A 24233-nucleotide genomic window follows, 5' to 3' on the forward strand; every position below is an offset into this window, starting at 1 on the left:
CATCTGAACTTGCGACAATATTTGCTGAGGTCTTAAGCATTAAATGCCTGTGCAGGATCGAAATGGACAAATCAACTGCAACTCACTTCACATCGTAGATCAATTATGTTAGGAGAATATTGAACATCATAATCGGAGATCTGCACATTCCAAGAATCCTTGGAGTCATCTTCGACTACATCATAGCTTTCTCAAAACATGCAGCCGCCATCAAAAAAAAAAAAGTTCAAGAAAGAAGCTAAGTTCTAAAACTATCTCTGATCTGGTTCGAATGACTCGTACATGGAATGTATGTGGGGTAGCAGTCAGGTGTGGAACTGTCGAGATAGGTTTGCTGAACGTATACAACCCGCCTATAAAAAACTGTACTCCAGGTTATTGGCCTGTTTGGTCTTGGTGAAATTTAATGCTCATCATTAGTTCTGGCATTCGGTCCTCGGAGACGACCAGAGGGCTATAGCGCTGGCTGAGCAGATAGATAGCTCTACAATTTGAACGGTCAATTAAGACGCCCCTATCAGAATTAGCGGAGAGTGTCACAGTTCGCCAGACATAACCATCGTGTCACCTGGTTTGACAAATTACGTCACCTGGCAACCTGTAGTTTCTCTTGGGTCAGACCATCTCCCCATAATTATCTTCATCAGTAAACCGCCCGATGAAAGCTAATTAGCCTACTTTCAAAGAGTTGACTAATCACCGCTTCAGAGATCTGCCCAAATCTTCTCATGTTCGGATAGGCGAAATTACATACCGAGGCATCATCACACCTGCTTGCCGTATAGTTGCTGGTCGAATACCCGAAGTGAAACCAAATTTCCCAGAAGAGGGATTAACAAACGGGATTAACAAACGAGCGTAATGTCAATCCCAGTAACAGTGCCAATCCCATTGTCAGGAAGCTAACATTGGAAGTTTACAGGTTGGTCGCTGAGCAGAAGCGGAACATGTGGGCAACGGATGAGTCGCTCACGAATTTTGGAAAGAAGGAAGGTAGGACCTCAGTCACATGTGGCAACGTTACGCTGGTTAATCCGAAGAGGCGCGCAAGTTGTTTTAATCGTCAGTGACAAGGCGAAGAGAAGAGTACTACATCGAATTAGATGTACCACCATAATTTACAATGGATGATCCTGAGAATGCCAACATCGTGCCCGATGTCTGGAAAGTTAGCAGACTACTGAAGCCAGGCAAGGACACCTGCTTAGGGACCATACAAACCGATTCAGCTTCTGTCGCCGTAGCAAAGACCCTTGAGTCTTTAATCCTCTTCAGCGTTAGAAATATCTATGCAGTATGCAGCTGCCGATCATCAGCATGGGTTCCGTAAGGAACACGGCACGACAACGACGCTGCTCGCCATATCCACACATATTGAATTCGAGTAAGTAAGCCGTGTTATAGAACAATGACAGTGGCGCTTGACTTGTCAAAAGCCTTTGATACTGTCAAGCACTCCACGCTGTTTGAGGACATTGAGCCGATAAACCTCCGGCTAAGCTTGAAATGTTGGATAATCAATTATATGTGCGGGCGCCAGAATTCAAGCACAAGAAATCCAATTACCGTAGACTGAAACGGGGACTTCCCCAAGGTGTGGCGATATCTCCGGAACTGTTTAACCTTTAGATCTCCTGAATTCCACCCACCTGGCGGCAGTGAGGTCAGTTACTTTCACTGATGTCATTTGTGAAAGGCTGGACTCCTATTTGACTGATCTTACCACATTTTCTCACGCGAGGAACATGCAAAAATCTGCCACTAAATCTACGGCCACTCTGTTCGCCACATGGACTGCAGAGGTGAGCATGGAGTTGAATGTCATGGTCGATGGATGTTAGCAGAATTCCGACCACTAACAACATCAAATTTGTAGGTCCAATATATTCATTTCGTACGGGCATGCCACATCTATCTACCACTTGCTGAGATGTAGGAACAAGGTCCTCAAGTCCCTAACAAACAGAACTTGGTCCGTCACCTTGTTGACCGTATATAATCCCATAGCTCGGTCAGTGGTAAGCTATGTGGCGCCAGTGTGGTCGTCGAATATATGTGCAATGCGATGGAAAGATGTTCAAACCTGTCAGAATGCCGCCCTGAGAACTGCAACAGGATGCCTCCTCATGCCTTCAGTGGACCATCTGAGGAGACAAAGATTCTTCTAGTACTGAAACACAATGAAAATCTCTCGTTGCAGTACATATGGACCCCCCGCCCAGGTATGTCTAGAAAGGGAGGTCCAACGTTACAAAAGAGAACACCTAGATAAACAACAAGTTTGAATAGCAGTCACAAACAAATTTGAGTAGTTTGGTTCAACTACGCTTGGGATGATGCAGACGTCTAAATTCCTATAGAGCAAGTCTTGATGACACCGTGCAAAAATCTGCCCAGCATGGGGCACAGGCCCGAATGACACATTGCCCTGTTAAACTAACTCAACTAGATCCAGTAGCTGTGTGGTTACAACACATCGAAACAGTCACATTCCTAGAACTGGAGATAGGCCCGAAGCCGAAGCAGAAAAACGCAATTACAAACATATCATTTACTGTTACAACAACAAAGATTCTCCTCCTAGATACATCCTACGATACAGCACCTACAATGTCTCTATCGCTGACGGCCACTCATACCCTCTCACTCCAGCAAGCCGTAGAATGGTTGCAAAATCAGAGAAATACCAACCTAAGTGCACCCAAACATCCCTGGAACAATTAAGATCGTTTGGCCTTTACCTAGGACGGAGTGCCATGACGCATGACGTGTATTGAAATCCCATAGTCCATGCTGTTATTACGTTCCAATAGCTGGCTAATGTTGGACTTATAATATAGAGTACATCTATTAATGTTGTTATTATAACAGTGTTCATTATTATGTTTGTAGGTTCGTTCTTCTGTTCAATCTAGCTCTGGGTCTATCTCCAGTTCCAGGAAAATGGCCGCTTCGATGGGATGTAGCCACAGATCCACTGGAGTTAGATGAGTATGTTTGGCGGGACAGTTGAAAAGGTGCTTCGTGTCGTGCGGGCCCATGCCGCATACTGGGCTGATGTCTTGCACGGCGCGATCGATTTCCGACCAATAAGAATTTAGGCGACTTTATTAACACCAAGGACTTTATTCACACTATATTTGCCTAGGGCCTAAGCAACTGCATCCGTGCGAATGCTATTTAAACCTGTTTGATATGCTTGTTGATCTAGGGGTTCTCTCCTGTATCTTTGGACCTCTCCGTGGATATCCTTCCTGACGTGCCTGAATGTGTCGGGCCTACCCACCAGATGGTAATTGGAATGGCTCTCATGGTAACACCCAAGCAAGTACTGCAACGAAAGCATCTCATTGTGTTGCTGTACTGGTAGAATCGTTGCCTCCTCATGTAGATGGTCCACTGAAGACTTGAGGAGGCACCCTGTTGCTGTTCTCAGGGCGCCATTCTGATAGGTTTGAATCTTTTTCCAATTCGTATCACATAATCTCGGGGACCAAACTGGAGCCGCATAGCTTGCCACAGACCTGCCTATCGCCTAGTGCTGCCTGCTAGGGACTTAATGACCTTGTTCCTACTTTTCAGTTTGTCGCAGATAGCTGTGGCGTGCGTAGTGTCGAATGTGACCCCTAAACATTTGGTGCAGTTTGTGGCCGCAATTCTGTGGTGAACAGAGTGGCTGTAGATTTTGTGGCGGAAATCTGCATATCCCTCGAGTGGAAAAATGTGGTAAGATCGGTTAAATAGGAGTTCAGTCTCTCACAGATGTCATCAGGGAAGGTACCTGACGCCAGGATCATCCACATACGTTACGATCTCGAAGCCGTCTGGAGGGGGCGGAATACAGGAGAGATAGAGGTTAAACAGTTCCGGAGATATAACCCCACATTGGCGAACTTCCTATTTCACTCTACGGGGTTTGGACTTCTTGTTGCTGAATTCCACTGAATTCTATCACACGGCGGTCTCTGGTTGAGTCCTTGAAAAATATATGTGGAGATGGCGTGCAGCGCTGTTGTCGAGCTTCGGGAACAATGAGGGTGGCTAGCGACAAGTTGAGAACTTTAGTGGGATACTCCACTCCCGGCTCATCCAGCAGCTTCAGCATTTCCATGGAGATTCCATCAGGGCACAAAGCTTTGGATGATTTAGCGTTCCTGATGGTGTTCGCAACATCAATCACTGTAAACTGTGGTGGTTCATCCTCGTCAGGAAGATATCTGATGCGACTTCGCCCTGTTCGACAAACTGTCGATTGAAATAACTTGAGCACCTCTTCGGGTCAGTCAACGTAACGTCGCCAAACGTGACTGAGGTCCTATCTTCCCTTCTTCCAGGGTTCGAGAATGACTTAACTGTTGCCCACAATTCTCCTATACCGGCTCCAATGTTGCAACTCTTCAGATGATTTAACCACTTGTTCCGCTTATGCTCGCCGATCAGCCTGTTAACTTTCAGGGTCAGCTCCCTGACTCAGGGGTCGGCTCGGCGAAGCTTATCACGCTCATTTGCTAATCCCGTCGCCTCTGCTGGGAAGTTTGGTTTCACTTCGGGTATTCGACCAGCAGGGATATGGCTGCAGTGATGATGTCTTGGAACGTCCTTTCCGCTACACGAACATCAGAAGTTTTGGGCAGTTCTCTGAAGCGATGATTGGTGATCTTTCTGAAACTCGGCCAATGAGTTTTCCTAAGATTTACGAATGTGCGGCGTTCAGAGGTGATGAAATCGGGTGGTCTGCTAATGGGGACAATTGTGGAGAGATGGTCTGATCCAAGGGAAATGTCGGGTTGCCAGGTAACGTTATTTTGTAAGACCAGGTGACACGATGGTTATGTCTGACGAACTGTGACACTCTCCTCTAATTCTGGTTGTTGTTGTTGTAACAGTGTTTTTGTTATGTTTATTTGTTCGTTCCTCTGTTCAATCTGGCTCTGGGTCTATCTCCAGTTCCAGAAAAGTGGCTGCTTCGATGGGATGTAGCCACAGATCCACTGGAGTTAGATGGGTAGGTTTGGCGGGGCAGTTAAAAAGGTGTTGTGTATCGTGCGGGCCCATGCCGCATACTGGGTATATGTCTTGCACGGCGCGATCGATTTCCGCCCAATACGAATTTAGGCGACTGCAATATCCCGAGCGTAGTTGAGCCAAAACTACTCTGGTTTGTCGTTGCAGCTGACGCTCCTCAGCTGCGATAGATGGAGGATGTACTCCGAGTACTTTATTCACACTATAATTGCTTAAGGCCTTGGCAACTGCGTCCGTGTGAATGCTATTCAATCCTGCTTGATATGCTTGTTGATCTAGGGGTTCTCTCCTGTATCGTTGGACCTCTCCCTCTAGAGCATGGATATCCCTTCTGATCTCTCTGAATGGGCCGAGCCTACCCACAAGATGATGATTGGGATGGCTTACTCGATAACATCCAAGCAGGTACTGCAACGAAAGCATCTCATTGTGTTGCTTTACAGGAAGAATTTTTACCTCCTCATGTAGATGGTCCACTGAAGATTTGAGGAGGCACCCTGTCGCTGTTCTCTGGGCGGCATTCTGGCAAGTTTGAATCTTTTTCCAGTTCGAATCACACAATCTCGGGGACCAGACTGGAGCCGCATAGCTTACCACAGACCGACCTATCGCGTTATACGTGGCCAACGAGGTTTCTTTATCTGCACCCCAAGTGCTGCCGGCCAGGGACTTGAGGACCTTGTTCCTACTTTTCAACTTCTCGCAGATAGCTGTGGCGTGTGCGCACGAAGTGAATGTAGTGTCGAATGTGACCCCTAAAATTTTAGGAAAGTTTGTGGTCGGACTTCTGCTACCGTCGACCACGACATTCAACTCACGTCCAAACTGCGCTGTCCATGGGGTGAACAGAGTGGCTGTAGATTTGTTCAGTCTCTCACAGATGTCATCAGGATAGGTACCAGACGCCAGAATCGTGCAATCATCCGCATATGTCACGATCTCAATGCCGTCTGGAGGGGGTGGAATACAGGAGAGGTTAAACAGTTCCGGAGATATCACCCCACCTTGGGGAACTCCCTGTTTCACTCTACGGGGTTTGGACTTCTTATTCCTAAATTCCACGTACGACTGACGTCCACACATATATTTGACTATCCAACGTTTCAAGATTGGCCGGAGGGTTGTCTGCTCAATGTCCTCAAACAGCGTGGAGTGCCTGACTGTATCAAAGGCTTTTGATAAGTAAAGCGCCACCATCACTGTTCTATCGCAGGGCCGTCTCTGGTTGAGTCCTTTACAGATGTGGTAATGGCGTGCAGCGCTGTTGTCGTGCTGTGCTGCTTACGGAATCCATGTTGATGATCGGCAACTTGACAGCTATTTCTGATACTGGGGAGGAGCAAGGCCACAAGTGTCTTTGCTACGGGCGACAAAAGCGAAATCGGTCTGTACGATTCACTTTTGCTGGCATCCTTGCCTGGCTTCCGTAGTGGGACCACCCTGCCCATTTTCCAGACTTCGGGAACAACGGGGGTGGCTAGCGACAAGTTGAAGACTTTGGTGAGATACTCGACTCCCGGCTCATCCAGCTGCTTCAACATTACCATGGAGATTCCATCAGGGCCCAACGATTTGGATGATTTAGCGTTCCTGATGGCATTGGCAACATCATCCATTGTAAATTGTGGTGGTCTGATGCTACGTAATACTCTTCTCTTCGCCCTGTCACTCTCGGGATGCTCGACAAACTGTCGATTGAAATTACTTGCGCACCTCTTCGGGTCAGTCAACGTAACGTCGCCAAACGTGACTGAGGTCCTATCTTCCCTTCTTCCTTCTTCTTCGAGAGTGACTTAACCGTTGCCCACAATTCACATATACCGGCTCCAATGTTGCAGCTCTTCAGATGATTTAATCATTTGTTCCGCTTAGCCTGTTAACTTCCAGTGTCAGCTCCCTGACTCTGGGGTCATTGGGTTTGATACGACGAAGCTCATCACGCTCATTTGCTAATCCCGTCGCCTCTGCTGGGAAGTTTGGTCTTACTTCGGGTATTCGACCAGCATGGATATGGCTGCAGTGATGATGTCTCGGAACGTCCTTTCCGCTACCCGAACATCAGAAGGATTTGGCAATTCTCTGAAGCGGTGATTGGTGAACTCTCTGAAACTCGGCCAATCAGATTTTTTATGATTGACGAACGTGCGGCGTTCAGAGGTGATGAAATCGGGTGGTCTGCTAATGGAGACAATTATGGGGAGATGGTCTGATCCAAGGGAAATGACGGGTTGCCAGGTAACGTCATTTGTCAGACCAGGTGACACGATGGTTATGTCAGGCGAACTGCGACACTCTCCTCTAATTCTGGTAGGGGCGTCCTCATTGACAGTGCAAAACGTAGAGCTATCAATCTGCTCAGCCAGCGCTGTACCTCTCTGGTCGTTTCCGAGGGCCGAATGCCACATCTCATGATGCCCATTAAAGTCCCCCCAGGACCATACGATTATGACCTTCCAAACGCGGGCTGATTTCAGGCTCGTAATCTGAGATACACCTATTTCTCGGCGGGATGTATACGTTAAGCAACTCTATCTCGGCTGTTCCACACCTGACTGCTACCCCCATACATTCCATGTACGGGTCGTTAAAGGCGGACTCAAGCGAGATAGGTCTGTATTGGACAGACTGGTGCAATAGGAAAGCCAATCCCCCACCTCCACTTCTGGTGCGATCTTTCCTCAGAACATTGTAACCATCACAATGCTCTAAGCTGTGGTTGTTGTTCAGCTTGATTTCCTGCACCGCCGCGACCTTGATGTTCTTCCGACTCATAAAATCTACTATCTCCTCGATCTTACTTCGGAGTCTATTGCAATTAAATAGCAAAAAGGTTACATTTTCCGGGATTGAAAGAGCAACGGCTGGTGTTAAATGCTGAGCGCGCGTTTGTTGTCGAGGGGACTGCGGGGGAGTTTCATAATCTGACGACGAGGGAGTTTCGTAAAAGACATGTACATACATCTATTAATAGGCGGAATGTATACATTAATCCCTTCTACCACGGCAGTTCCACTCTTGCCTGACACCTCGATATAATCCATATGTGGGTCACTAGAGTCTAGCTCCAGCGCGATAGGACTGTATCTGTTCGAGTCACTTTCACTTTTTGCCCAGCTGTTCAGACGGCTTCAGCTTCGGGTACCACTGAAAAGTCAGTTCTCTTTAGGAAAAAATACAGTTAGAGCAGCGCCGCTCAGAGAAATACAAACAAAACAAAGGCATGTATGAGTGAAAAATGCAACAACAAACTGATGTTTTTTGTTTGATTTTGTTCACGCACAGTGTACGTGAGGGAGAAAAGTAAATGCAAAGACAACTCAGTGGGATCGCTGAGTATACTGTCTTTGCAAAAAAGAGCAGGCCTGAGTTAGAGTTGTGTGGTGTTTTGTCTCTAGGAAAGTGTGAAGCTATAAAGATAATTTGATAAAAAGTAATTAATAATTAAGGCCGCTCAGACAGAACCGATTTCAAATGAGAACCGTGTAGGAGTAGAGGTCATTGAGCCTTTTCGCTGTACAAGTTAGAAACCTTCATCCAATGACTCGACAGAAAGTTATGAGTAAGTGATTTGAAAATGAGAATAAATAAGAGAATGGCATCGGAATTGTGATTGTGGCTGAGGTATTTTGATGATTTTTGGACCAATAACCTACACATGTATGGGACCAATAATAGTCCTCTAGCCATGATTTTAATCTAGATTCCGTGATAGTTTTTATGGATACGATACTAACCTGTATAATATTCGGCAATCCGAACAGAAACGATATAATCGAAACTATTAATACTACAATTTCATGATAACCTAAATGTTTCTTAATCCAATTGGGGAAACCATCCTGTATTGAGGTGACAACAACCTCTACAATGGCAAACTGAAAAGAAACAAAACCGATACCAATTATAAATATCCGAATAAAGTTATTTTAAACTCCACTACATACCTGCGAATTTAAACCCAAACACAGCAACATAAAGAAAAACATTACTGCCCACAGCTGGGCGTAGGGCATTTTCGCCATTGCCTGAGGATACACGACAAATATCAGTCCAGGACCATCACCAATAACATCCTTGACATTGGTATTCTGTTCCAACGCCAAATTACCCAGTGTGGCAAAGGCAAAAACACCAACCAGTAGGCTAGTCAAAACATTCACCACACTCACGGCCACCGTGTCACGTAAAATATTGTTGTTGTATTTGTTATAGCTGGCAAAGGAAATCATCGAACCGAATGTTATGCCCAGCGAGTTAAAGTTCTGTGAGGCTGCATTAATCCAAACATTGGCATTTTTCAATTCATCCCAATTGGGACGGAAAAAGTAACGTAAGCCATCTTCGGCTCCATCCAAGGTTACAGCACGACCCATGAGTATAATGATAAGCACAAAGGGGAAAGTGGCAGTGAAGTAGCGTACCTAAAAGCATTACATACCATTAACTTAAACACCTTAACAAAAGTTTAATTTTTTTAAACATACCTTTGCTGATGATTTAATGGATTTCCATGTGGCAAAATATACCATCAACCAGGCACAAATTAAACAGGCAAACAATTCCCATCTCATTGTACCGGGATATTCAATGCCGGGACTTATTTGCAAAACTTTGTTTCTGCAAGAAAAAAGGGAATTATTATTGTAACAGAACTGCAAAACTTGTGCAGATAAAGAAATAAATCATACTCAAAAAATTCTTCAGAAGGTGTCCTGGACATGGCTGGAGATGTGGCATTATCTCCAACTCTTTGTGGTACCCAACAGTCTGGAGTGTTCCATCTGTAAGATAAAAATTTAAATTTTGATTTTAATTTCTAACATTTATTTTATAACTTTTTACCGATTATTACAATCCACCCATGGCATTTCGGTTTTAAACGATGTGAAAAAGTAATAAATTGAATATCCAATGATGACACTATAGTAGGTGGACATTAGAAACGACACCACTACACTTGCCAGACCAGCACCTGAAAGGGAGAACAAAGTTCGGGATTAGATACAAAACCATCTTAACATAGCAAAAGACACGCCAGGGGATTCTCCTACTGGGCGCATCTTTCTGGGTGGCAGATAGAAAGGGGATTTTTGTGATGTGTAGAGCCAGAACTGCCCAAGGGCAACCGAAGCCAGACCTGATTCTACACGTCACTAAAACCTTGGGGGTTTCTGGGTAATCGGCATGCATGGGCTATGAGCAAAAAACATGATGTGGACCCTTTAGACCCCTCGTTATTCCAAGTAGAGACTACTAGAACCGTAGGAACCCTCCCAACATGGAAGAAGGTACCGGGGCTGGCTCTAATGAGAAATACTAGGTCTGGAATATTCATACAAATTGGATGACGACTGTAGAGTATTCCAAGCTGAAATCTTCGCGATCAGGAAATCTGCAGAATTGATAAGAAGTCTGGATGCTGATGTCTTTAAACCGGTGACTATCTTTGTGGATAGTCAAGCGGCTCTTAAAGCCATCAAATCCTTTAACATCAAATGAACCCATTTGGCCAACTCTGTCAACCAACAGAACAAATTCACTCTTAAACTTGAGCAAAGCTGAAATCAGAGTAATGACGGGAGTCATTACTGGATACTGCTACATTAGAGCCTTTACCATCAAATGGAACGTTGACGGTGTTGATTAATGCAGACTCTGTGAGGATGAAGAGGAGACGATTGAACATCCCTAAAATAAAGCACCCTCGATAAGGAGACTGCTACGACCACGAACAACGCTGCAACTGGTGCAAAATACATAATTTCGGGCGGGGACGACAAATATACTCCGACAATAGACACAGCCACAATTATTCTATCTCAGCCGTCCAGAGAGCTGTCTTCCTCAGCTTCCCATGAGAGTTCAAACCCAGGTGGTAACCGATAGGCCCACCATTCCTAGACAAAGCTTCTTGCACCGTTCTTTTGTAGGAGACATAATGAGCAGCTTTGATTGGGCAGCTGTTTATAAAGACAAGGTTATCAACTGTCAGGATAAGGAATCGCGAGATATTCTCACCCAGACAGTGAATGGCCCTGGCGAACACATAGTTGTAACAACGACATGGGTGTCATATCCCGACTGGGTGTGGCAGAGGTTTGAAGCTGATCCGGACACAATACACATGAGATCACACTCAAAGTTGCAGCTACGACATGGGTGCCACCTCCCGAAACCAAACAGAAGCCTCCAGAACGAAAGTTGGAAACTGGTTCACTTCTTCCACCGCTTGGGGGTACGGTAATGAAGTTCACAATGAACATTGAGACTGCGTACTACAGCAAGGCATGTAAGGGAGAGCTGTATTTCAGGCTGGGGTGGCTTAGGTTCCGCATCCCGCAGTTGCAGTAAGGATTTGCTTGGTGCAAATAACCCTGCCCTATTGTAAAGTAGCGGCTTCCTAATTCCTTCTTTCATTTACAAGAACCGAAGTAGACGTCGATTTGGTTCAGGAACCCTATTGGGATAAAAATTATGTTTCTGGACAAAACGAGGGAGTATCGCCCTCCCACTTCTACACGTCAAATGGGAAGAAGTTAAGAACTAGTATTGTAGCGAAGAAATGTCTAAATCTTAGTAAAACTGGAAGTCGTCCCGGGAAGGGCCTTGCCTCTAGCCTCGGTCCACATGACGTATGAAGTACCTAACCCACCAAAATAATGTTTCTGGACTAAACGATGAGCGATTCTCCCTATTCTATACGTCAAATGGGGAGAAGATAAGAACTTGTACTGTAGCAAGGAAAAGTCTAAATCTTAGGGGAACTTGAAGTAGGCTCGGGAAGGGTCTTGATACTAGCCTCGTTCTACATGCCGTATGAAGTACCTAACCCACCAAGTCAATTGGTGCGCAAACTAGTGAACGAGATATTGGACAGTTGTATAAGTTCCACTGGGGAAGCAGTGATACCAATATAAGGGGTGAGTTCATGTTCGATTTCATTTTAATTAATAATCTGCGAGTATGCAATAGGAGAACTACGGCCATATTCCAGAATAGGGTAAAATAGAAGGTAATATACCTCAACCATACAAGTATGGATAATGGTTTTAAAACGGACTGAAGGGTATCAGTGGAATATTCCTCTTCGGATCACAGGGCGATACACTTCCATGGCACGTATAGAACCACAGAAGGGTCAACTGGAAGAAATTCGGATCTCTGGCTTCTTCAAGGCTGAGTGAAATTCGAGAACTCTAAACAGCAAGGAAAGTCGAAGATCTCACAAGTGTTTTCCGTTATTCCTGTGAGAACTACTGCCCACTAACATATCCTGGTATTAGATCTCAATCAGTTTAAAGGAATAAAGAGCTCACGAACCTCAGGAAAGTCAGCTGGAGGCCCACAACAAGGCGACACAACACAATACACGACAGCGGCTGCCATGTGTTCACTCAGTGTATTTGTATCGTTTTTCTGTGTTGGGAGCAGCAGCATATCCCAGAATGTCTGCTCCGGATTTTTTGGTCCATGCCGTGACGGAGAAAAGCCCAGGACCAATAATGATGTGCTCGGATTATCACATCTGCCACGCTCAGACTTTTTTGAGATGCAATAGATGCCGATATATAGATCTGGACACTCCCATGTGAGGGGCTACAACAGAGACTATGCAGTTGCATGCTGCGTGAATACAGCCACCAGTGATCCTTCGTTGTTATTAGGATAAGTAGTTGATTTTATGAGTAGGAAGCATATCATATTCGCAACGGTGCCGGAAACCAAGCTCGACAACAACTACGCCTTACAGCGTTGTGATGGTCACAACATACTGAGGGAGCATCGCACAAGATGTGGTACGTCGTGCGTTTTGTACGATCAATGAGGACGGCTCTACCAGAATTAGATGATATAACCATCGTGTCACCTGTTCTGACAAATGACGTCACCTGGCAACCCGTCGTTGGGTCATACCATCTCAATAAAATCGTCTCAATCAGCAGGCCGCCGACTTCATAACCTTTGAACTGCATACTTTCATTAATCATGGGAAAGCTACTTGGACTAGTTTAAGAGAGTTAGCAATCACCGCTTCAGAGAACTACCCAATGTAATGAGCGCGATGAGCATCGTCGAACCCAGATTTAGGGAGCCGATACTTTGGTTGTTCGGTGAACAAAAACGGAACAAGTTTATACAATATCTAAACAGTTGTAATATTGGAGCCGAAATAAGTGAACGTTTAAGTCACTCTCGAATATTGGAACAACGGGAGATAGGATCTCAGTTCTAGCGACATTAAGCTGACTGATGCGAATAGGGGCGCAAGACATTTAAATCGACAATTTGTCGAGCCTCGAGGTACAGACAGGACGAAGATCTGATCTCTTCCATAGTTATTGCTGCGAATGCCGTCAGGAAAGCTAAACAGCTGGATAAGCCGGGAGTTGAGTATTTGAACAAAGTTCTCAACCTCTCGCTAGCAACCACGTCGTATCCGAACTCTGAAAAATAGATAGAGTGGTTCCGATACTGAAGCCAGATAAGAATGTAAGCAAATGTGAATATGTAGTACAGACGTATTTCGCTTTTGTCGCCCGTAGCCAAGGGCTCTTGAGGTTTTACTCCTCTCCAGCATTAGAAATAGCTTTGCATCAACATGGGTTCCGAAAGCAGCATAGCACTACAACAGTGCTGTACGTCATCTCCATTAGTTGATTACCCAAACAGAACAACACGTGCAAAAGGACAGTGTTTTTTGCGCTCGATTTATCAAAAGTCGTTGATACTGTCAAGCACTCTACGCAGTCTGAGAACATCGAGCAGACTGTTATACGTGTGGACGCCAGTCGTACGTGGAATTTAGGAGCATGAAGTCGAGGCTTACGAAAAGATCCTCTATGGCCACTCTATTCACCACATGTACTGCGAAGGTGTTCACAGAATAGAATGTCATGATCGATGCTAACAGAATTCCGATCACTAACAACCCCAAGATTGTGGGGCTTATATTCGACAGTATGTTAACGTCGCACAATGTCGCGAGTTCATATTAACTGTGGCCAAAAATAGAAGGAGTTGTCGTAGGTGCATAATTTTTGGTACACGTACCTATTATTAACTTACAATCTTCAGGACAAAAAATTGGGTTGGTGGGTCCACGTTTTGATATAGCCCCCCATATAGCCGTACCTCCCGATTTTCAGTATTTTGAATGTTTTAGACACAATGACCAACCGAAAGGGTGCCACCGTGGTGCAATGGTATGCACGCCCGCCTTGCACGCAGAAGGTCGGTGGTTCGATTCCCCGGCTAGGCAACACCAAACATTTTTCAACGGTGGCAAAATACCCCTCAGTAATGTTGGCGACATTTCCTGAGTATTTCAGCCTTGAAAAACTTCTCTATAAGTGGTGTCTTAGGACACGCCGTTCGGACTCGGCGATAAACAGTAGGTCCCATATCATTGAGCTAAATATGAATCGGGGTGCACTCATTGATATGAGAGAAGTCTCCCTTGTCCCGTATGGGATGTTGTGGAATAATGTTGTTGTTGTTGACCAACCGAAAGAATTCAAATTTTGTGGTTAGTCTTCGGCAGAGGTATCAAACATTCCAACAGAGAATTGTGGGCTTAGGTCCACGTTTTGATATAGCCCCCATACAACGGTACCTCCCGATTATCGGTATTTTGAAGATTTTAGCCTCATTATTACACAGAAATTGCTGAAATTTTGTATTTAGTCTTCGTAGGGGGCGTTATACCTTCACCTTGAAATTTGTCTGCATAGGTCCTCGCCTTCATATAGTCCCCATAGGACGGTACCTCCCGATTTTCGGTATTTTGGAGGTTTATCCTGATTATCACACCGAAATGGCTGAAAATTGGTATTAAGTCTCCGTTGGGGGACTTATAACCTTCCACCAGAAAGATGTCGGTATAGGTCCTCGTCTTCCTATAGCCTCATAGAACCGTGCCTCCTCATTTTCGGTATTTTCAGTGTTGTGGACTCAATATCCACCCGATATGACTGAAATTTGGTTTTTAGTCTTCATATTGTTTGTGAGCATATTGAATATATCAAACTCTTGTCTTTATATATGAGAAATTTCCTTTAAAAATGTTGTTTGACCTATTAGTGGTCAAACAACGGTCAATTTTTTGTAAAAAATCGAATTTTGATTTTCGCTGTTCAATTTTTTTTTTTAAATTGATATTTTTAAAATTCTCTCGTGTTAAAGCAAGATTATTAGATACTTAATAAGCCCACAAAAATATATGATGATCGGTTCATTCGTTTTCGCGCTATAGCCAACGTCGCAAAACGATTTGTTAAAAAAGATGGTATCCTCTCAGTGAGGTGGTCGCTGAAAAAGAGAAATGACACATTCGTCTGCAAACCTCTGCAGCTGGGACCCATATACATTTGAAGTACTCACTTTTTACTACTAATACAGCAAAAAATATCGATATACACTTTTATACAATCTTTTTCCCACTCCACTCAATTTAAAATTTGCTTCAGAAAATTAATAAACTTAGTAATACATGTTTGGGTAAATGTAAACACCATATGATTAATATTTACATGCAAACAAAAGTGTAGCCAAGTTTAGTACATCCCAAGAGAACTTAGGAACAATTTTTGCAGCGACCGTTACTTTTAAATTTTAAATATTAACTCATAATATAATTTATTAATTTTAGAAAAAAAAACCACAAAAATACGTATTAACTAAAATTGTCGGATTTAAATCCTCATATAGCAAAAACTACTTCACGTATCAGTACCAAAATTCAGATTCTTCTTAATTAATATGTTTTCTATCACTCCCCATCAATAAATTTGTTCAACGAAGTATTTAGTTTTTACCATTTTTGGCCACGGTCGTGACACTGTGCGTCGTCTGCGCTTTGCACAGCGACCTGGGAACAAGTCTCTAGCCGCACTTGTGGTGCAGACAAAGAAATCTTGTTGACCACATATAACGCGATATGTCGGTCTGTGGTGAGCAATGCGGCGCCAGTGTGGTCCGCGAACATAAGCCCATCGCGATAGAACCGTATTTATTGCAACAGTGCCTCCTCATATCTTCAGTGGACCATCTGCATGAGAAGTCGAATATTCTTCCAGTACAGCAATTTTTCCGTTCTTAATGAATTTATATAACCATTTGTGACCCTATAAAGTGTATATATCCCTGATCAGGGTAAAATTCTGAGTCCATATATTCCGGCCCGTATGGACCGCAATCACTCTAGCATCAACACAAACTTTGCAAATATGAGTCCCCCCAGCCCCCATATAACGCTACCTCCCGATTCCAGGTATTTTGACGTTTTTAGCTACAGTTTCAGACCGAATTGGCATACAGAATTCATAACAATCAAAAAACATATCTACAAAAAATTTTTGATTTCGGATATTTTGACGTGTTAATATATAATTTGACATTTAGGGTTCCTGGTGGTCAAAAGAAACTTATCTACCAATAAATTGTGGACATATGTTCACGCTTTGGTATATCCCCCACACAACGGCATCGTTGTTATGAGTATTTCTTTGTATATAGTTTTTACAGAATTCGACTTTTTCAAGGCATCGTCTCTGGTACCGTTAGTCAGAAAAAAATTGAAAATATACTGAAATGTTCTGCTGCCGAACAGCATCAACTACTTTTTGAAAATGTGTTTGATTTTACTAAGAAATCCCCATATATTTTCTAATTGCCTTTTCAAGTTCTGAAATGATGATTATTAAAATATAAAAGTGTTTTTTCTCATCATGTCCCGAACTTAATTTTTTAATTGTTATTTATCACTTTACGAAAACTTTCGGACTAACCTCCCTAGAGTATTTATGTAAATTTGCATTTGTTTTCTCTCTGCATATTTAATTTATAATATTGAACAATTCTTTCAAGTATATGCTAATTAGTAAACTGTAACACAAGTCGGAGGTATTCGGAAAACGCTGGTATTTTGACGTTTTTAGCTACAGTTTCAGACCGAATTGGCATATAGAATTCATAACAATCAAAAAACATATCTACAAAAAATTTTTGATTTCGGATATTTTGACGTGTTAATATATAATTTGACATTTAGGGTTCCTGGTGGTCAAAAGAAACTTATCTACCAATAAATTGTGGACATATGTTCACGCTTTGGTATATCCCCCACACAACGGCATCGTTGTTATGAGTATTTCTTTGTATATAGTTTTTACAGAATTCGACTTTTTCAAGGCATCGTCTCTGGTACCGTTAGTCAGAAAAAAATTGAAAATATACTGAAATGTTCTGCTGCCGAACAGCATCAACTACTTTTTGAAAATGTGTTTGATTTTACTAAGAAATCCCCATATATTTTCTAATTGCCTTTTCAAGTTCTGAAATGATGATTATTAAAATATAAAAGTGTTTTTTCTCATCATGTCCCGAACTTAATTTTTTAATTGTTATTTATCACTTTACGAAAACTTTCGGACTAACCTCCCTAGAGTATTTATGTAAATTTGCATTTGTTTTCTCTCTGCATATTTAATTTATAATATTGAACAATTCTTTCAAGTATATGCTAATTAGTAAACTGTAACACAAGTCGGAGGTATTCGGAAAACGCTGGTATTTTGACGTTTTTAGCTACAGTTTCAGACCGAATTGGCATATAGAATTCATAACAATCAAAAAACATATCTACAAAAAATTTTTGATTTCGGATATTTTGACGTGTTAATATATAATTTGACATTTAGGGTTTCTGGTGGTCAAAAGAAACTTATCTACCAATAAATTGTGGACATATGTTCACGCTTTGGTATATCCCCCACACAACGGCATCGTTGTTATGAGTATTTCTTTGTATATAGTTTTTACAGAATTCGACTTTTTCAAGGCATCGTCTCTGGTACCGTTAGTCAGAAAAAAATTGAAAATATACTGAAATGTTCTGCTGCCGAACAGCATCAACTACTTTTTGAAAATGTGTTTGATTTTACTAAGAAATCCCCATATATTTTCTAATTGCCTTTTCAAGTTCTGAAATGATGATTATTAAAATATAAAAGTGTTTTTTCTCATCATGTCCCGAACTTAATTTTTTAATTGTTATTTATCACTTTACGAAAACTTTCGGACTAACCTCCCTAGAGTATTTATGTAAATTTGCATTTGTTTTCTCTCTGCATATTTAATTTATAATATTGAACAATTCTTTCAAGTATATGCTAATTAGTAAACTGTAACACAAGTCGGAGGTATTCGGAAAAAGCTGTTAAAACAGTCGGCTAGAGCAAAAGCAAAAAAACTTATTTAAATTTACAGTAAACCAGGAAATAAATATGCATATTGCATTGGGGACATGTGGAGGTGTTCAAACGTTACGATATGGTACAATATTAGTTTATTCCAAACAATTTTCAAGCCGCTCTTAAGACTGAAGTTAAGCGTTTTTTATACCCTCCACCATAGTATGGAGGGTATATTAAGTTTGTTTTTCCGTTTGTAACGCATTGAAATACTCATTTGCGACCCTATAAAGTATATGTATATATTCTTGATCAGGGTAAAATTCTAAGTCGATCTGAGCTCGTCCGTCCGTCCGTCCGTCCGTCTGTGGTAATCACTCTAGCATCCACAAAAATAGAGATAGGACGCTGAAATTTTGGGAAAATGCGTCTTTTGTTTGCAGGCAGGTCAAGTTCGATGATGGGCTATATCGGTCCACGTTTTGGTATAGCCCCCATATAACGGTACCCCCCGAAATTGAAATTTAGGGTTCTTAAGTATCAATAAACTTATATAACAAAAGTTGTGGACATAGGTCCACGTTTTGGTATAGCCCCCATATAACGGTACCCCCCGATATACGGTATTTTGACGTTTTTAGCTACATTATCAGACCGATGTAGCTATAATTTGACATTTAGGGTTCTTAAGTGTTAATAAACTTATAAATTAGAAGTTGTGGACATAGGTCCACATATTGGTATACCCCCCATATAACTGTACCCTCGATTTACGGTATTTTGACGGGTTTAGCTACATTATCAGACCGATTTAGCTATAATTTGACATTTAGGGTTCCTAAAAGTCAATAAACTTATATAACAAAAGTTGTGGACATAGGTCCACGTATTGGTATAGCCCCCATATAACGGTACCCCCCGATTTACGGTATTTTGACGGGTTTAGCTACATTTTCAGACCGATTTAGCTATAATTTGACATTTGAAGTTCTTAAATGTCAATAAACTTATGTGACAAAACTTGTGGACCTAGGTCCAAGTTTTGGTATAGCCCCCATATAACGGTACCCCCGATTTACGGCATTTTGACGTTTTTATCTACATTTTCAGACCGATTTAGCTATCAATTGACATTTAGGGTTCTTAAATGTCAATAAACTTATATAACTAGTGGACATAGGTCCATGTTTTGGAATAGCCCCCATATAACGTTACCGCCCGATTTCAGGTATTTTGAGAATTTTACCAACAAGTTTTAACCGAATTATCTGTAATTTGAACATTTGACATTTGAAATTCTTAGTGGTCACCACACCTCTCCACCAAAAATTGTCAAGGAAGCCCCCATATAACGGTACCTCCCGATTTTCAGTAATTTGATGATTTTAGCTACAATATTAAACCGAACAAGCAGTAATTTGACATTTGAAGTTCTTAGTGGTCACAACACCTCTCCATCAAAAATTGTCAACATAGCCCCAATATAACGGTACTTCCCTATTTTCGGTACTTTGAGGATTTTACTTAAAAAGTTTAACCGAACGTAGGTCCATGTTTTTGTATAGCCCCAAAACAAACCTCCCGATTTTTCGTACCTTAGCTTTATTTTTTGGACGAACTTTCTGTAATTTGAAATTTAAAAGTCAACAAAAATTCTGCAACAAAAATTGTTCATTTAAGTTCATATTTTCGTATAGCCCAGATACCTCCGAACTAGCTGTTAATGACATTTGAAGTTCCCACGTTATGTACCAATTTTCGATATTTTGAGGATTCTAGCTAAATTTTTTAACCGAATTAGGAGTTATTTGGCATTAAAGGCTCCCATCAAAAACTGTCAACATAGGCCCATGTTTTATTATAACCCCTATATAACAGTACCTCCCAATTTCTAGCCCACCAAAAATTGTTAACAGTTAGATATAGGCACCAAAAAAAGGGCCTCTCGAATGAAGCATTTTATGTACATTATCGGACATTTTAACGTACTCACTTAAAGTTGGGGACAGGAATGAATATTTTATGGTGGAGGGTATGAAAAGTTCGGCCCGGCCGAACTTAATGCTTTTTTACTTGTTTATAAATAAATCTATAGCCATACCTTAGGCAAATCATTATTTATTTAAATTACTTAACATTTTTTATGTAAATAATATTATTGTTTACATAAAATAATTTCATCAAATTTTTCACATTTTAGAAATTCATTATGGTCAATTGAATATTATTTGCTATATACCCTTTTGAAAGCTTCTCCTTGTATCATTTGCATTTTAAATTTTTCATATTATTCCGATTTCGTAACACTGTGACATCGTTAAATCATTCAATTAAATAAAAATAAAACACAAAATAATGATTAAATATTCTTAACCTCCTATGGCCATCTGTACAAAACGTGTGAGATGATTTATAAATATTCAAAAGTATTTTTTGCAAATTAGTCTCTGTCAATTAATAAACACTCCCTCTAGTTGCAAAATGCCACCATATATAAAACAAACTAGGAATTGTACGTAGGAACGTGATAAATTTATACATTATGTCAAAGTACATTTCTTTTTTCTAATTTCGATTGCAGTTTCGTAATGATCATAATCGTCGGCATCGTTACTAATTATGATTTAAATTGTATAACTTTCATGTGCATAACCATGACAGTTCCATTGTAATGTTTTTTTTTTTTATTTAAATTATAGCCATATATCAAAAAATAAAATACTGAAGCTGAAGATCGCTTGTCTAGACTAATTATCATCGTCGTCGTTGCTAATTTTTCAACTAATTTAGTGTAAAATATAAATTACAATTGTAGATGATTAGTAGCTAAGTAGCTTCATAAATTTGTATAAGTCTTGGAACTTTTAAATAGGAAATCCGTATGCGATGACTGATAAAACACATACATGTGGGTATAAAGTGTGGTTGGTAGATACTTGGTCAGTAGGTATATCGCTTTCCAAAATATTTGATTATATTAGAGCAAAAATCCAATTTTATGAATGTTTAAACTAGCTTACCTTTAAATAGGGGACATAATTGTCCTAATGCTCCAATTGGTCCTCGGCCTGTATATTGTCCAACAGATAACTCCATAAACAGCAATGGTATGCTGCAGATAATTAGAATAATACAATAAGGTACCAAGAAAACACCTGCAAAAAAGGACAATTGTGTGGTATATAAAATGTGCGATATATGTATGTATATTAGACTGTTTTAACTCAAAGGGAAACAAGTAAGAAAGTGTCAGTCAGCTGTGCCGGCTGAGATATACCCTCAGTCTCGAACCTAAAGAAAAGAATCAATAGCATACAGAACAGTTACCAAACTTTTAAAAACGACCAGACGAGTCGTTAAACTGCACTCGTTGCAAACTTTGTTTGGGACGTACCCGAAAGAGTGGTCCTATGTAGTCAATTGTCGGACATAATTTCAGTCTGTAGGAAATAATACAATGTTCAACGTTTGGACAATATCAGTTTCTCCCTTCGAGGGTTATCTTACGTACTACCCAAACGTTTTGCAAGAAAATTCAAAACGATCAGAGACGAGCTATTAAAGTGCACTTTTCCCAAATTTGTTTTGTGGGAGGTACTCGAAGGACTGGACCAATATAGTCTATATTCCGACCTGTTACTGTTAGATGGAATAATGCGATGTGCAAAGTTTGGACCAATCAGAATCTCCCTGCGAGAGTAATCTTGGGATTTGCTATTTCTCAGGAAATATGGACTTGCGCCCAAAAGAAAGTGTACCATCGTAAAGGGAGCCGCAAGGACAACCCGCTGAAAACAATTTCACGACGATACGAGAGGAGCTCTTATACTTCACTGTTTTTCGAATTTTGTGTGGGAGGTAACCGAAGAAGTGGACCGAAATAGTCCATATTTCAACCTGATACATGACTGGATGAAATAATACGATGTGCAAAATCTGCACCAATCAAAAACTCCCTGTGAGAATTATCTTGGGGATTTGCCATTTTGGTTGGTGCCGTCAGGGTTTCTTGAAGCTTTTAGGCCAATATCTCAGGAAGTATGGACTTCCGCAAGAAAAAATATGTAGCGTCGTAAAGGGAGCCGCAAGGACAACCTACTGAAAAAATGTTCAAAACGTTCAGAGAGGAGCTCTTAAACTTCACTTTATCCGAATTTTGTGTGGGAGGTACCCGAAGAAGTGGACCGCTATAGTCCATATTCGAACCCGATCTATATCTGGAAGGAATAATCTGATGTGCAAAGTTTGGACCAAATCTGCAAAAACTACTGAACCGATTTTCATAAAATTGTCAGGGAATGTACAGGGATGGCCCCCGAAAACTGACTACATATTTTATTGAATTCCAGTGGGGGCGGGTTACCTCCCCTGTGCGATATTTAAAAAAACGCTATATTTGCAAAAATTACGCATGTATCGGTTTAAACATTTACGGATTAATCTACAATGTAGTAATTCTTTGGGACGTAAAGACCCAACCACGCCTTCTTAAATGTTATATATCCAATACTACTGAACCCAATGTTTGCCGTTGTTATTTATATTTATAAACGAATTTCGGGAGCCTATTGTTTTATAATCGCTATATTTGTTAAACTTATGAGTGCATCGGGTTGCAAATTAATTTTCGAGACAACGGTGGTTGCGCTTCCGATCAAGAAAAACGATATATTTACAAATTTCCTTAAATGGTGAGGTTCAACGGTCCATCAGCCATGAAAAACTAAAATATATATGTAAGTCTCAATAAGCGGGAGAATTCGACTTAACCATTTTTTATCTTTTATAATTGGATCGCTTTAGGATAATGACAAGGGACATGGAAGATAATAAATCCTAAACAGCATCAATGGGCGAAAAATCCGACAGTCCGTAAGAGAAAAGAAAGGTTACAGAGAAAATCTGTTTGTAAATTTAAAATCCTCCTCGGTTTGATAATGGACCGACCTTCCCGTGATCTCACCTGGGGAGCTGCTTTTAACACCCGTTCAAGGTAGTGTGTTAACATGTGCCGCGCGTTTACCCATAAGAACGATAAAATCTTGGATTTGGTCGTCAGGTTAGTAACCCTCCCTCCCCTAGAAAAAAGCATCATACTATAAAAAACCTTAGAAAAAGAAAAACATGCCTCTCAAAAGTTGGCCACCTCGCAAACATTTTAAAGACAATGATCTGCGAACCTGCACCTGGAATGTCCGGACTCTATATAGAAATCAGGTTATATATAAACCTACTATTAGTCGGAGATTGGAGTGAATGAAAGGCTTGCCGCAATTCGCATAAAAGCTTAATTTTTCAACATCAGTCCTATTTGCGCCCATGCCCCCACCGAAGATATAGACGTGCAGAACAAAAAAATATTTTACGAAAAAAACAACATATGACCAGTCTCAATAATGTAACATCCGGCAATGGAATGAGGTTGATAGACTTCGCTGCAGGAAAAACATGGTAGTTAGCAGTACCAGATTTATGACCTGTTTCTCTAACACGATTTGAATTCAAATACGTTCGAACTTCTACAAACTCCTTTTATTGTAGAATATTTTGTTTGTTTTAAGACAACAATAAATCAAATAATTTTCAAAAAACAAAAGTTTGGTAGTAGTTCGAATTTGAACTCGAATCGTCTTAGTGAAACAATCGATTAAGCATCTCGATATTCATAAGGGCACCTAACTGTCACCAGATTAGAAACCAAATTGATCACGTTGTGATTGATGGAAGGCATTCATCGAGCGCGTTGGATGCACGATCGTTACGAGGACCAAACATCGACTCGGATCACTACCTTGTTGCAGCAAAGGTACGTACCCTTCGAAACGTTGCAAATAAAATACGAACAGACAGAACACGGAAGTTGGATGTCGGTAAGCTGCAAACACAACCGATAGCCACAGTATGTTCCACTCAAATAACCAATTGTCCTTGTCCCGATAGCATTTCAGCACATTGGCAATGTATTGCCAACTCCATGCAAACAGCCACAAAATCCATTCGTGGATACCAGAGGCCTCC

At 41.3% G+C, this 24233-nt stretch overlaps 1 protein-coding gene across 1 annotated transcript in view; it reads right to left on the reverse strand.

Annotated features, from left to right (window-relative positions):
* ine (solute carrier family 6 member inebriated) overlaps window positions 1-24233 on the reverse strand; it is a 51103-nt gene that overhangs the window by 1421 nt on the left and 25449 nt on the right. Inside the window, exons 3-8 of the mRNA XM_073965340.1 lie at window positions 21236-21370; window positions 9868-9997; window positions 9714-9806; window positions 9510-9642; window positions 8970-9446; window positions 8760-8900 (exon numbers count right to left, since the gene is read on the reverse strand). Of these exons, the coding sequence (XP_073821441.1) occupies window positions 8760-8900; window positions 8970-9446; window positions 9510-9642; window positions 9714-9806; window positions 9868-9997; window positions 21236-21370 (1109 nt within the window). The remainder of the gene's footprint in view (window positions 1-8759; window positions 8901-8969; window positions 9447-9509; window positions 9643-9713; window positions 9807-9867; window positions 9998-21235; window positions 21371-24233) is intronic.

This window comes from Musca autumnalis, unplaced genomic scaffold, assembly GCF_047663935.1.
Source record: "Musca autumnalis isolate F117 unplaced genomic scaffold, ASM4766393v1 scaffold_2, whole genome shotgun sequence".
Classification (NCBI taxonomy): domain Eukaryota; kingdom Metazoa; phylum Arthropoda; class Insecta; order Diptera; family Muscidae; genus Musca; species Musca autumnalis.